The following is a 16,085-nucleotide window of genomic DNA, read 5'->3' on the forward strand; positions in this document are numbered from 1 at the left end:
CATGCATTTTCTAGGTAAATATTTCTCCCTGACTTATCTGTCATTCTGCCAGAAGTTCATGCCCCCACCTAACATGAGCTGAACACGAAGACAATCTGTGAATAACTTCTAGCTTCTCCAATGCAAAGTCAGGCAGCTTCCATAAGTAATTCAAACTAATTTAGAGATTTTTTTTTGCACTACAGTAGTTGAAATGCCTAAAAATCCCCTTACTGGCAAATACTGACATAAATACTTGTACAGACTGTAACATTAAAATAATCACTACTGTTAGACATGTAAATGTTCATCAATACCATTAACATTTGAATACATAGGTTTCCACAAGCACTTAGCTTATCTCAAAAATTTACGCTTTTTACCAGTATGCACTGCACATTCTGACTTCAGCTCTTCTCAGTTAAAGTTCTATCCTTTAACTAAGCATTCTGGAACACAACAAAACCAGTCAGCAAATATTTGCTTTGCGTCACTAAACTGTTTCTCCTTATTTTTTATTTTTTAATTATTCAAAGCAGAACTCATTCTTTCAAAATGGGACTGAGAATGGTTGCATAGTAGGAAACCACTCCATGTTTAAAAAATTCTTGCACCTTCCCCCTCTAAATTTTAGGCACAAGGCAGTAAATTACTAATAAGAAACAATTTGATGAAAGTAATTACTTATATCACTTTTTTTTTTTTAGTCACTTAAAGATTTCACTAGTAACACGCTTCATTTTGAAAGTTTCAAACTGCCATATAAACAACAAGAAACATTAGAAATCTTCTTTCCGGCACAATTCAAGGTGAAAATTTTTATTATTAAATTTTGTCACAGATACAAACAAGGATGAAATAAGGGATATATGAAAACAGTTGTAGGAATATTCAGCAATCTTAGAACAACATAAATAATGTAACACAAACCTGTGTGACTCCAACCCTAACATCTTTGCTGACTGAGCTGGTCCCTTTCAGCATATCACCACTGGCTCGTAGAAATCCATAACTTCCACGCAGAAATCCAGTTCCTAAGAGCTCCATCACTTCTTCCAAAGAGATTCTGCGGGAGTTATGCTTGGTGGATACTAAAAATAGATATAATTGTTTAGAGGAATAGCTCTGTAGAACTTACTCGTATTTTAGAGGTAAAGCTTTGACTCCAATCATTTTAGAAAAGATGGATTTAAACAAATCAGTAACACAACCAAATCCAAACATGCTTGAAACATTTTATATACAAACGCACACACACACACACACACACATGCATATGCACACATCCTCTCTGTATGGTATTTACCATCAAATCTAGGCCCTCTCTGTAGAACAGTCTGTATAGCCTACTCCTGCTATCTTAAGCTTTAAGCTATCTTAAGCTGACCAATCCACCTCACTAAAGACAACTTTCTCTTCCAGACTCAAGACAGGACAGATTACCTTCCTGTTACACTTAGCCAGATATGGACATTGCAAAAGGTACTTTTAGAAACAAAAACCTTCTCAACTTAGTACCAATTCCCCGAAATAATGAGAGTAATAGAACGTGTTTACAATCTGCTGGAAAGAAAGTATCTCTGATTTCTATTCTGTTTCATTCCCTGGCAGAATATCCATTTAAAATATATGCTAGGAATTGTGCATGTGCAAACTTCACATGATTACTGCACAGTGTGTGAACTAAGCAATCTAAAATTATTGCTGTTTTTCACTCTATTTCTCATATTTTGATGAGATAGAGACTAAGACGACTTTAGATAATAAAGCAGTAATCATAATCCCCACTGCCAATTGGTTATCACATTCAAAGCAGAAATTTTGTAGCTACGTACTCCCTCATGTTTTGCTCCCTCCTCTTGTTCCCTAGCCCATTTTAGCCTTAACCCAGCTTCCATCTCACGCAGATCTAACTTGTTTTTAACCTAAGGATTCACTACTAAAAATAACCAACGAAACAGCTGGATGAGCTTCTTGTATTACTGAAGTGTTAAGGTTATATAACTACATTGCTTGGAAGAAGAAAACAGTTTATAAAGAGGACCGAGAAGGTTTTTTCCCCCCCTATTTTAATATAAAAAGACCAGTTTTAATTGTTTTCTTCTCTCTAAAGATTTTTTTTTTTCTAAAAAATCTCTAAATCTCTTTGGAATACAAGATTTTAAGAATCTTCAAAGTAAGCAGATAACCTCAAGAATTTTGAAAAAGCAGTAAGCTGGGCTTAACGACTTCATTTTGTCATTTTCTGCTTATCACACTCAAAGTCTTGATGCCATTAAAAGAAGAATCATACTCACTCTGCATCATGCTATATTTCACATAGATTACAGTTGGAAGTTTAGTTTTGGGCTCCTAAGACTGGGCTAAAAACGACCACTCCGAATGATACCAAAGATTTGAGATGCTAAATTTGTCTCAGGATGCCTGTCAACAGAAACTGTTATACGTGCTCTGTTAAGAGAGCTGTGTGTTCATTCCTGTTTCAGATAATGTCTGTACCACTATACAATCCAAAAATGGTACTGACAATTTTGGAAAAACAGTTTAAAAACCCATCCTTAGCTCTTCAGTTTGACAGGCAGATACTCCATCACATCTTAGTGTTCCTTACACATTGCAAAAATACAACAATATTCTTGTAACAGAGGAAACTAGTTTTACCAAATATTTTTTCTTGTTTATTATTACTGTCAGTGAGTGTAGAGTATATAGTTGTGCAACACAAGTAAAAACATTACAGTATTATATGAGAAAAAAATGTTATGAGAATAAAAGTTAACAAAAAGATCAAACAACAGATACAAACAGCTTGATGAAGTTTACATGGTGATTTTACTTCAGGTTTCAGAACTTCAGAGTTTCTGAACATCTGATAAGATTTTTACAGATGACGAATCACCAAAGTGCATACCTTACCTGTTGCCTGCTTAGATGTTAAAGCTCTAGCCAGTACTGTGCCTAAAAGTTTTGAAACTGCTAAATGTACATCATAATTAGAACCTTCAAAAGATTTAAAACACAAAGTCACAATGCTATCCAGATCCGTACTCCACATAAATACTGCTTCATTCTGAAGTTCTAGAAGACACTAGACAAAAAAGAGAAAAGGAAGTAAAAATGCCTAAGGTTAATGTTTTGTTATGGAAAAGCACTCAGTACAGATTTTAGCTTGCAGCATAAGACTGAGTTCTCCCTAATAAAATAAGCGTGTTGCTTCATACTAAAATTACTTGATTTTTTGCTGCCAGGGCAATTTCAAAGAAATACAGACAAGCAAAAAGTGTATTTACTGATGTGTTTATCATCCATTAAATGAAAGCTTTGTTTAGGGAGTTACTAAATAGCAAATAATGAGAGCACTTTACCTTTGCAGCAGCACAGCGGACTGCCATGGATCGATCTGTCAGACATGATCGGGCAGCCTTGTAAATATCTCTGTGACAAGAGATAGCAGCAGCTCCTAAACCCTTCAACATATTTTGTAAACTAAGCATGATTTCATAACGACCTTGAGACTGAAAAATGAAAAAGAAGAAACGTTACAGTTCCTTAGTCCTAAACTCTTTGGAAATAGAAAATGGTGCCTAACAAAACAAGTAAACAAATGTATGAGATTTTTTTCACCGTTAGAAATCTGTTTATGCTGAAATGAGTTAGAGAACTCATTCTATAACACTATAACCAAGTAAAGATAAAAGATTCTGCATTCTATGAAAAGGTACTCATGGGCAATTTAATATTCAAAATATGAAACAAGCTGGAGCAAAAATGTTCTCATTAGTAAAGGCAATGAAATTTTCTAGATTAACAAGTTCTTTCATGAAAGCAGCATGAGAATAACTTCAATCCAATTATGACAATAATCCATTGGTAATTCTTTGGAATACAGATATTGAATTTTATCCTATGACTCACCACAATTTTTACATACACTGGTATCATGCAATTTCTCCTATTCATTGGTCTATCAATGGTAAACATCCTATTATTTTTCCAATCATTTTTTAAACATGCTGTTCCAATACCTCTGCATTCTTCATTGCTTTAAGCACATTCCCAACGGTGTCAGTAAAACTGTTTCCCAAAATTCTTCCCATTTTTTTGTATAAATAGCCCAAGCATACCACCGCAGCACTAAAACAAAAGCAAATCCAAAAACGCATGAAAATGGATGCAACAACAGATGAAAGGGATTAAGAAGACTAACGTAATCAATTGACAAGTAACAAAATAACTAAATAGAATGTTTCAAAAGTGTAAGTGGATTATCAAAAGAAAAAAAAAAAAAGATGAGTGTGGGGCACACACTCACACTACAGCACAAGAGAACTGAGGGTACAGGGGCTGGGAAGATAAACCTCTAACACATTTTACAATCAAAAAACATTTATCATGATCCATCCTTAAACCTTACCAATGAATTTCTAACTAAGAGTGGCCTGCATCACAGTCTATGACATCATGCTACAGTATATGCAGCTAGAAGCAGACAAGAAGGAGTTTGTTTACAACATGATGGAGATTGCAAATTGTCAAATAGTTAAAATTGTGGCATGCGTGTACAGTCATATGTACCGTGGAAACACTCTGGAGGGAACAGAAAATTTCAAAATCCATGTTCTTGTCATCATACACAGGTTCTGAATTTAGTTTCTAGGAGAAATAACTTGACAACTGGAGTCTGTGTGCTCCGCATGCTCATAGGCAATTCCCTAGCAAAAGCAAAAATTGCTTAATATTGATGGAAAAAAAAAATAATAGTTGCTCAATTAAAGAATGCACTCCTTTCAATGACTCCTTAAGACTTGGATTTTGTATTGATCCATCTATGAGTAAATTTTTTTTGTTGAATACAAAGAAAAAATTCCTGATTTCTTTAATCACCCTTCTGCTCTTTGGCCAGACCTACGTAATGCACAGTGACACAGCTCAGCATCACCATCAAGAAAACTTTTTTTTACTTATTCCCCAGTTGAATTTAAGTACTACGTGTGGAGTTTTAACATCTCATACTGAACATATTTTAAATTGGAAAAACACATTGAATAATAACTGCCATTTCCTAAATGACACGAGTAAGAAAAATAAAACAGATAATCTTTATTCTCTTATCAAACAAAAACTCTAATTTTTTAAAAACAACATTTTTCATTACTGCTTTTACATGTACTGGCACATACCAACAGTTTGGATTTTAGTTTTGTCTGCAGTACGGCTGGGCACAAAACTATAATTGCAGCACCTTATCACTACATTGATCGTTCGATGGTCCTAGGTAAATCCTTCAGCTAGTTTCAAGACTGAATAATATATATTTCAAGCTGTCATTGATGTAAAGATGTTTAGTAAACATACATAAGAAAAATAACTCCAGGACTGCCTTATTACATCCTGAAATAACCTGCAAACACTCTTACATGTTTAGTAAGCCCATCATTTGCATCAGTGTTGCACAGTAATTTGGCAATACTTGTTGACACGTAACATTTGTAACATTTAGTTACCAAAGATAAGAACACAGCTTTTTCTGCTTCATATAAAAGCTGGAAGCTCTTCTGACTGCCTTTCAGGATTGTTATCATAATTCTAGTTGCCTAAAGTTTTTCCCACAAATATTTAATCACTAAATCAAACCACATAAACTACTGATTCTGTCAATTTGCAGAAGCTTCCAAGGAAGCCTAGCTGGAAGGGAAAGGAAGTTTCAAAGGATGCCCATGTTTTGTAGGAAAAATTTCTACCCATGTGTATGGGAACTGCTGAGTCACGGCCTGAACCTCTGATTAATCACCTGAGGCGAGCCATGAGTCAGCCAGAGGAGCACAGGTGAAGACAATTCACCTGTGCTGCCGGAAGGGGTGGAGCCAGGCTCCACCCCTCCTAGACCTATTTAAGAGCTGGCTACCAGAGGGGAAGGATCTCTTCTGGAGATCCCCTCTCTTGGTGTCTTCTGGTGAGCTCAGCCGAAGGGTAAGCTCTTCCGCTTATTCTCTTTGTGATCATTGTCTACCTTGCTTGATTCTCTCGATTATATTGTGATTACAACATCTTGATATCTGTCAATTAAACAACTATATTGCAATTATAGCATCTTGATTATACGCTTGGCGAGCCAGGCAGGCCAAATATACTGAAATTAACATCATGTCTTTTTTATGGAATTTCTATAAATGGGTCAAGGGGGAGAACAATACTCCTCTAGAGAAAATGATTCCAGGGCAGATCCCAGGATTTGAGGGATCGCCCTATTATGAGTTAGCTACTATCATTGAAAAATGGGGTCCCTTACGCGTTATGGGCAATATCTCCCCATATCGCATGGCGGACTATTTTCAAGGACTTGGCAAGGATGTCCTCACTACTAAAGAAAGACAACTGGCTGCCTCCATGGTTGCATGGCCATTATTAACTGCATTAAATCATGCGGACCTAAGAAATAATACTTTAGAAACGGAAAATCAGCTTTTGAAAGACCACGTTGAAAAGCTAGAGCACGAACTTGGCGTTTTAACAGGGAAGAAGCCAATTCTACATCTTCCCGTAGGCCAAATTCGTAGTATTTCAATAAATGATGACCAGACTCCTGAATCAACAGACTTCGTTGATCAGGAGAACAAGAAATCCAAATCAGACCTTGAATGTCCTATTCTGACTGATCCCCTGGAAATCCGTCCTGTTGTAACCCAGAAAACAAAAAAAGTACAGGACAGACCGGCAGGGGTGCCGCCTGATCAATGGCCCCCTGCCCAGACTCATTTACATGTAACGGCACGGCCATACACGGCAACAGAATTAATGGACTTAGTACAACGATTTCGGCAGAAGCCTAGAGAAAGTGTGCCAGCTTGGTTATTGAGACTATGGGATTCTGGGGCAGAAAGTGTCTTGGTGAATGGCCCAGAAATAGCCAAGTTGGCCACCATGACCGTCCATCCTGCTCTCAGACAGAGGTTATATGTAGGTAATCAATATCGTGATGAAAAACATTCCATACTAGAATGGTTAATGGCAGCCTGTCGTATGGTATGGCCGAATAAATCAGACATACCTTTACATACAGGCATGTGGTCCTCCATGGAGGACCTTCAAAACTATATCCGCGAACTGGGTGTAAGAGAGGCCATCTATGAAGATACATTTGATGGCCCTGATATGGTTAAATTTTCAGCAGGGATGAGAGATTTAATTTTACAGCAAGCTCCCTCCCATCTGTATGGCACCTTAGTCTCCATATTGAATCCCCTTGTAGCATCAGAAGCCGTAGTCCAGCAGGCTGCCCAGTTAGTTGCCGACCTGGGAGAAACAGAACGCCTGCGGACTAGGCGCAATATTCGGTTTCTGGAGGAAGCAGAGGTCCTGCCGGTAAATAAAACCAAAATGCCGGCTACTCGAGCTCCTCCATCGGGACCCATAAGGGTATCCCGAAAACAAATGTTTAATGATTTAATTCGGGCTGGGGTCCAATTTGCCAAGATCGACCGCCAGCCCAACCATGTCCTTCTCCAGCTCTGGAGACAACTAAAGGACAATCAAAAATTCCAGAGCTACCCTAAGAAATCAAGGGTAAGAGCTATAGAGAGGGTTCCAACAACAACATGGAACCTAGAAGATTTTATTATTCCAAACAGAAAAAAGAAGCCACCTCAGGTGTCTCGGGCCACAATGCCTGAGCCATCAGAAGCAAAAGAATTGGCCCTAGCCCAATTCATGGAGTGACAAGGGATGTTAGTCCCCGTAGGGCCTCCAGATGGGACCGGAGGCCCTATGTAGAATTAACGATTTATTGGTCCCGAAAAAATATTCAGAGAGTAATGGCATTGGTAGACACGGGAGCAGAAACATCAATTATCTATGGAGATCCGGGAAAATTTGATGGTGACAGAGTGATGATTGGTGGTTTTGGGGGACAGACTATTCCTGTCACCCAAACATGGTTAAAATTGGGGGTTGGGCGTCTCCCACCCCGGGAGTACAAGGTGTCTATCGCCCCAGTCCAAGAATACATCCTGGGCATAGATATTCTATGGGGTCTGGCTCTCCAAACAACTGTGGGAGAGTTCAGGCTTCGACAAAGATGTATCAGTATCCGGGCGGTGCAGGCAATATTAAGAGGCCATGCGAAACATGAGCCTGTTTGCCTGCCGAAACTGCGCCGGATTACTAACGTTAGACAGTATAGACTCCCGGGTGGGCAAGATGAAATATCGAGAACGGTGCAGGAATTAGAAAAAGTGGGTATTATAAGACCTGCACACAGCCCGTATAACTCCCCCATATGGCCAGTGCGAAAGTCGGATGGCACATGGAGGATGACAGTAGATTACAGAGAATTAAATAAGGTCACGCCGCCTATTCATGCGGCTGTACCCAATATTGCCTCCCTAATGGACACATTGAGTAGGGAGATAAAAACCTATCATTGTGTCCTAGATCTAGCAAATGCGTTCTTCAGTATTCCAATTGCTGAGGAATCGCAAGATCAGTTTGCGTTTACGTGGGGAGGCAGGCAGTGGACCTTTCAGGTCCTGCCATAGGGGTACGTGCATTCACCAACGTATTGTCACAATCTAGTGGCGCGTGACCTGGCTGATTGGAGAAAACCTGATGGTGTTAACCTATATCATTATATTGATGATCTCCTGTTGACATCCGACTCACTGGAGGCAGTAGGACAGGCAGCAGATTCATTAACTGCTTATTTACAACAGAGGGGATGGGCTATAAATCCCCAAAAGGTGCAAGGTCCAGGCCTGTCCGTAAAATTCCTGGGGGTGGTTTGGTCAGGAAAGACCAAAGTGCTACCCAGTGCTGTCATAGATAAGGTTCAGGCCTTCCCAGTCCCTACAACATCAAAGCAGCTGCAAGAGTTTCTAGGTATATTGGGTTATTGGCGTTCCTTTATACCTCACCTGGCGCAGCTGCTACGGCCACTATACAGACTCACAAAAAAGGGGCAGCTATGGGACTGGGGGAAAACCGAACAGGATGCTTTCCAACAAGCGAAATTGGCAGTTAAACAAGCTCAGGCATTGGGTATATTCGATCCTACCCTCCCAGCCGAGTTGGACGTTCATGTTACCCAAGATGGCTTCGGTTGGGGCCTGTGGCAACGCCAGAGCTCTGTTCGGACCCCCATTGGTTTCTGGTCTCAGGTTTGGCATGGAGCAGAAGAAAGATACAGTATGATTGAAAAACAGTTATTGGCTGCCTATTCGGCATTACAGGCAGTAGAGCCAATAACTCAAACAGCTGCAGTTATAGTCAAGACCACTCTGCCAATTCAGGGGTGGGTGAAAGATCTGACCCACCTTCCTAAGACGGGTGGCCCAAGCACAAACAGTGGCACGATGGGTCGCCTATCTCAGCCAAAGGAGCAGTCTGTCTTCATCACCCTTGAAAGAAGAACTCCAGAAGATCCTAGGCCCAGTGACGTATCACAGTGATGCACCAAAAGAAATACTGGTCGCTCCACCAGAGAAGAGTCCCGTTCAGGAGGGAAAATATCCTATCCCTGAAGATGCCTGGTACACAGATGGGTCCAGCAAGGGCAACCCGAGCAAGTGGAGAGCAATAGCATATCATCCTTCCACTGAGACAATCTGGTTCGATGAGGGGGATGGTCAGAGCAGCCAATGGGCAGAACTGCGAGCCGTGTGGATGGTTATAACCAAGGAACCCGGTGATGGTATCCTGAACATCTGCACAGATAGTTGGGCTGTGTACGGGGGACTCACTCTTTGGATTGCACAGTGGGCCACCCAGGAATGGACTATCCATGCCCGACCGATCTGGGGCAAAGACATGTGGTTAGATATATGGAATACGGTCAAACACAGGACTGTACGTGTCTACCATGTTTCTGGTCATCAGCCCCTACAGTCACCGGGAAACGATGAAGCTGACACACTGGCCCGAGTTCGATGGATTGAGAATTCACCATCTGAGAACATCGCCCGCTGGTTACATCAGAAGCTACGGCATGCTGGACAAAAGACAATGTGGGCAGCTGCTAAAGCATGGGGACTGCCCATACAACTATCTGATATCATCCAGGCATGCCAGGATTGCGACGCTTGCTCCAAGATGAGACCAAGATCGTTGCCCGAAACAACAGCCCATCTTGCTAGGGGACACAATCCTCTCCAGCGATGGCAGGTCGATTACATCGGGCCCCTTCCTCGTTCCGAAGGGGCAAGATACGCCCTGACCTGTGTCGATACTGCAAGTGGGCTACTGCAGGCCTATCCAGTACCGAAAGCAAACCAGGCATATACCATCAAGGGACTCACTAAACTGATGTCTGCCTAAGGGACACCGCAAGTCATCGAGAGCGACCAAGGGACTCATTTTACTGGTGCAACGATACAGCGCTGGGCAGAAGAAAATAACATCGAATGGCGATTCCACCTGCCATATAATCCAACGGGGGCAGGCCTCATCGAACGTTATAATGGTATTCTTAAGGCTGCCCTGAAGACAGACTCCCAGTCCCTGCAGGGGTGGACAAAAAGACTGTATGAAACCCTGCGGGACCTGAATGAAAGACCTCGAGACGGCAGACCCAGTGCCCTGAGAATGTTGCAGACGACATGGGCCACCCCGCTTAGGATCCAAATTACGGGCACTGATCATCAGGTAAGACCCCAGATTGGTAATGAAAATAATCTTCTGCTCCCTGCCCCTGAAAATTTAGAGCCAGGTACCCATAAAATAAAATGGCCCTGGAAGGTGCAGGTAGGACCCAAGTGGTGTGGCCTACTTGCACCTTGGGGGAGACTATTGGAGGTGGGAGGCTCAGTAGTCCCTCCAGTAATAGGTACATGGCCTACTGATATTGTGGTCAACACTCCGATCTTTATTGCTAAAGGGACCCCCATCATGTCCCTGTGGCAGATCAGGACACCTCCTTTGGTGCCTGATATCGTTATGCAGCCGCAGATATCCGGCCAAAAGGTGTGGTACAGGCGGCCAGGACGTGCCCCCGTACAAGCGGAAGTGTTGACCCAAGACAGAAATACGGCCTGTATCTTGCCCTGGAGAGCAGACCTTCCCCTCCTGGTACCTGTAAAACATCTGTATTACTCCCCGTGAGTCTGTGAGCCTTCAGGACCACCGGAAGGAGCAAAACGCCATCAAGTGTTCCAGCGTTGCTGTCAGATCACGTACAACACCCGGTGATGGTCTGCATGGGACTGATGGAACATAGAACGGACCTGCACCTCAGGACCTCATGCCTCCAGTCACATCATCGAGCACTGGCCCATAGAAGAACATGGACATTCACTAATCATCACTTGTCTTGAACTGTACCAACACACGTCGCGATAAAATTGTATAAGCGTCGCGATATACCAGATCTCTGTATTAGGGAAAGCTTACCCTTTTGTTAACCTGATCATGCCGTGATCAGTGGTTCACACTGTGAAGGGGTGGAGTGTATGGGAACTGCTGAGTCACGGCCTGAACCTCTGATTAATCACCTGAGGCGAGCCATGAGTCAGCCAGAGGAGCACAGGTGAAGACAATTCACCTGTGCTGCTGGAAGGGGTGGAGCCAGGCTCCACCCCTCCTAGACCTATTTAAGAGCTGGCTACCAGAGGGGAAGGATCTCTTCTGGAGATCCCCTCTCTTGGTGTCTTCTGGTGAGCTCAGCCGAAGGGTAAGCTCTTCCGCTTATTCTCTTTGTGATCATTGTCTACCTTGCTTGATTCTCTCGATTATATTGTGATTACAACATCTTGATATCTGTCAATTAAACAACTATATTGCAATTATAGCATCTTGATTATACACCATGTCTTTTCATCCTTAGCAGCACATTGCACAGTGTTTTTAAATGACTTTAAATATGACTGGAAAGGGACCTGGGGGATGTTGGTTGATGGTTGGCTGAACATGAGCAGGCAGTGTGCCCGGGTGGCCAAGAGGGCCAATGCCATCCTGGCTTGCATTAGAAATAGTGTGGCCAGCAGGAGCAGGGAGGTGATCATCCCCCTGTACTCAGCACTGGTGAGGCCACATCTCGAGTATTGTGTTCAGTTTTGGGCCCCTCACTATAAGATAACACTGAGTGCTTGAACATGTCCAGAGAAGGGCAACGAAACTGGTGAGGGATCTGGAGCACAAACCTTACAAGGAGCAGTTGAGGGAGCAGGGATTGTTTAGCCTAGAGAAGAGGAGGCTCAGAGGAGACCTCACCACACTCTACAACTTCCTGAAGGGAGGTTGTGATGAGGAGGGGTTTGGCCTCTTCTCTCAGGCAACAAACAGGACCCGAAGAAATGGTAGCAAGTTGTACCAAAGGAGGTTTAGGCTAGACATAAAGAAAAACTTTTTCTCTCAGAGAGTGGTCAGACACTGGAATGGCCCGCCAAGGGAGGTGGAGGAGTCTCCATCCCTGGCAGTGTTCAAGAGGTGCCTGAATGAGGAGCTACAAGATATGGGTTAGTGCTTGTGGTAGCAATGGTAATGGGAGGACAGTTGGACTACATGAGCTTGTAAGTCCTTTCCAAACTTGTGATTCTATGATTGTATAAAATAAACTTCATCTTTAATATGTAATAAATAAACTTTATGTAATAAAATAAACTTGGGAGAGTTGCTACCTCTCCCAAATACAGTTGTTAAGAGAACAACAATAAATGCAAAAGTAAGATTTCAAAAGTAGTAAATTAACAATGAGATCAGCAATGAAAGTTTCCTGATCAGCCAAATATTTTTTACAATGCTTACAGATTTAAAAAAATACTAGTGAATATTTTCAAAACTTTGGAATTTAAAGTCATGCTACGTGACATATTTGTCTGATTCAATAACAGGACTCACATCACACTCTGCTTTAGTAGAAGATGATGGCTATTCTCTTTTAAAATTGCTCGCCTAAAACATCTTCCACCACATGAACATAGAGAAGCAGTAAATTATGAGATAAACAAACAATTCATTGGAAACTGTCATTAGAGGAGTCTCCAGGTGAATCAGAATTTGCTAACAATGATTGAAAGCTACCAGACAATGTGGGCATGTATGCTAAATTAACAAGAACAGATGACAAACAGACAAAACTTTAGTCAAAATTTAAAAAAGCAAAGTAAGCATTTAAAAAAAAAAAAAAAAAAAAAAGCAGCCTTTCTTCACTGGACACCAAGTAGTCCACTTAATTGCTGCACAAGATAAAGCTTTTATTCCAAATGCTTTTCCGTAGCCTAGTGTCTCAGCATCAATACCACAAGAAATCTCCTTTTTGAATCCATTATTTATTCATGCCTTTTTCTTCACGTCATCCCTCTTTCATTCTCCTTACCTCTGTTTTCATGCCAATCAGGACTCCTAACATTGCCTCTTCTCTCTCCTCCAGCTACTTTTCTACCTTCTTACTCTCGATCTCCGCCATTTCTGTCTTTCTTTGTCACTTTTGCTTTGCTGGCAATGGACTCCAGCATCCCTCCTTGCTATGCTGACATCATTTCACTTCCTCCAAAGCAACTGTCTTACAGCTGAAGCAAGAACAACTAGTAGAGTTCTGTGCCATAGTGAATTCTCCTATAAGGTTAATTATACATTTCACTGTTGAAGAACAGTACTATAGCAATAATTTACTTTGCAGGACTAAAACTCCTTAAGTTGAGCTTATTCTTAACTGTTAAGACAGTACAAGAGGTCAACTGAAATCAGGAATCAAAAAACAATATAGCACTGGAAAAGACAAGACTCCTTGTAAAAATCTGTTTCCAGAAAACATCATTTGAAAAGGATTGTCAGAAACACAATTAGCAACTCAAACAAAAGGGGAATAACCAATTCTGATCTGCTATGTGTATTGTATAATTAATAATGCACAATGATGTTTCCCTATCTCTACTTCTATTTTATTTTATTTTACTACAGTGGAGGACATACAGTGTACCAGAAAAAAATTATTCCTAGTATTTCTATATCTTAAGGTTTGGTTTTGTGTCCTGTAAAAATATTTCATATTCCTCTGTTCTTTTGGCCATCTTCAGGCATTTAATTACAAATATTTCATATGCTTTTACGTAATTACATTCAGTTCAACCCTTTAAGAAATTTGCTCAGTCACTGTATTTTCCACTTGAAGCTGTATTCATCTGTTTTGTTGCTCTTCTCAGTAGTATACTACCACCTTATTGCTTTTTAAACACCTGCCCACTCCTACTGTGTCATCCATTGCTGCTATTCTTAGGCCTGATTTTCAATTGCCTGGTTGGAAATCACCAACTGTATTCTATTGTTTAGGTTCCTGCTGCCCATATACAGTATTCAATACCAATATGTTCTTTCTTTCATTAGCTGTCCTGTGGCAGTGAACTCAGATTTATCATGTCAGGTAAATACTTTTTTTTTTTTTTTTTTTTAAACTAAGTTAAAAATAAGCAATATATTAAAAGCTTTCTTAAGCTCTTTTCTAACAGGTAATGTTTGAATTGCTTCCATATAACGATATGCACTGCAAGCTCGTTTTGTCTTCTCAAAAACCATAAAGCAAAAACTGTCCTTAGTTTCTTCCATTACCTTAAAGCATACTGTGGTCATTTATAACTTTAAATGGTATCACATGCATACAGATTTAACATGTCTACATTTCCAAATAAGTTAATTCAGCTTAGCTTTCAGATCACACAGTGCATTTTTTCCAGTGGATCCAGTAAACATGAAACATTTTGGTAAGCCAAATTTTATTCTAACGCACACAATCCTTACTGACTCCTATCAACCACCACATTACCATTGTGTTGAATGCTTCAAAAGTAATGTGATTTAAACATGTTTAATGTGATTGTTCTTATGCTGTATTTATATGAATTGCAACAAGAAAAAATTTTAAATAAGGATGAAAAATATATTTAAGCTATCAAACTCTGAAGGGTAATTCGTGTTATAAAGTACTGACCTGACTTTATTCACAACCTGCAGCTGAACTTACCCAAAACTTTCCAGGGAAGTCACAAAGAGATATATAAAAAGCTACACAAATCCTTAACCATTCACAATTCTGCTTCAAAGGCAGCATATGTTAAATGACTAAGATATAATTCTTACAGCGTCTAGAGGGAAGGAAATAATTTGAATTTGCTTTCAGTTTTCAAAGGAATTCAGTTCCTCTTTTAGTACTCAGTCTGAAAAGTTCAGAGATTTTTGGAGGAAAAAAGTGTTACTTCTTATTATGGCACACCCATAATAATTATTCTAATCAAGGAGCCTTTCAAAGTCTGTGTTTTAAGCCACAGAGCTTATTTGGACAACAAGCAAAAATGAGGGAGCATGCCCTCCCCTACATTCACATCTTATCATGTGTCATCACACTTGTCTCTGTCGTTACCAGATTTGAAGTCTGAGATCAATGAAAAATACTTACAGTTTTGTAGGCAGATAACTTGGTGAATCATCTTTACTCCGAATGAGTTCATTACATTTTTCAATTGTTTGATAAACAGAAAAAGTGTCTCCAGTGCTATAAAGTACAGCTAAATTCTTGGCAACAAGCCGCCTGGTAGGGGGTCCTGGTGAATTGTTTAATAAAGAAGTCAATTGTTCAACCAGTTTCTTCTGGTTTTCTTTTATATCAGTCTGGAAATAAAATCAGTAGTAGTTAAATTTAAACGTCTGTCCCGTCCCCCGTCCACCTGCCTTATTGAAGGATTAGCAGCTGAGGGAGTGACACCTCTCTGGATAGAGATTACACTCCTCTCGAGTTGTCACCATCTTTTGGAAGGGGTAAGCCAAATTTCCTTCTTTGTTACCTGCTATTGTTCCATAATATCCTATTAGAAGGCACAGCTGTTGCCTTCTTGTGCCATACAGTACCTGTGACCATGTGCTCCACAGTACCCCCCACCCCAACTTCTTCCCATGTTCCCTCCTTTGGCCTGGACTTGCATAGAAGGCCTTGCACAGGAAGACAGTGAGTAACAGCATTGATAACACTGTTGTTAAGACAGATTAACCACCACAGATCTGTCCCAAAGAGGGGGGCTGAAAGAACTGGTAGCACACACAAGGTTCAACAGCTGAACCTGTATGCGCTTGGAAAAGAAAACAAAAAAACTCCATTTGAGTCAATTATTTGAATCCATAAATAGCAAGCA

The 16,085-nt window shown here is 40.7% G+C and overlaps 1 protein-coding gene across 1 annotated transcript in view; it reads right to left on the reverse strand.

The window, feature by feature from the left end:
• The window catches only part of HEATR5A (HEAT repeat containing 5A), a gene marked incomplete at both ends in the record, with an annotated part of 54,294 nt that overhangs the window by 37,470 nt on the left and 739 nt on the right, over window positions 1-16,085 (reverse strand). The window contains 5 exons of the mRNA XM_079537003.1: window positions 910-1,070; window positions 2,896-3,067; window positions 3,345-3,494; window positions 4,005-4,113; window positions 15,356-15,567. Coding sequence (XP_079393129.1) covers window positions 910-1,070; window positions 2,896-3,067; window positions 3,345-3,494; window positions 4,005-4,113; window positions 15,356-15,567 — 804 coding nt within the window. The remainder of the gene's footprint in view (window positions 1-909; window positions 1,071-2,895; window positions 3,068-3,344; window positions 3,495-4,004; window positions 4,114-15,355; window positions 15,568-16,085) is intronic.

This window comes from Tetrao urogallus, assembly GCF_951394365.1.
Source record: "Tetrao urogallus genome assembly, chromosome: 6".
Classification (NCBI taxonomy): domain Eukaryota; kingdom Metazoa; phylum Chordata; class Aves; order Galliformes; family Phasianidae; genus Tetrao; species Tetrao urogallus.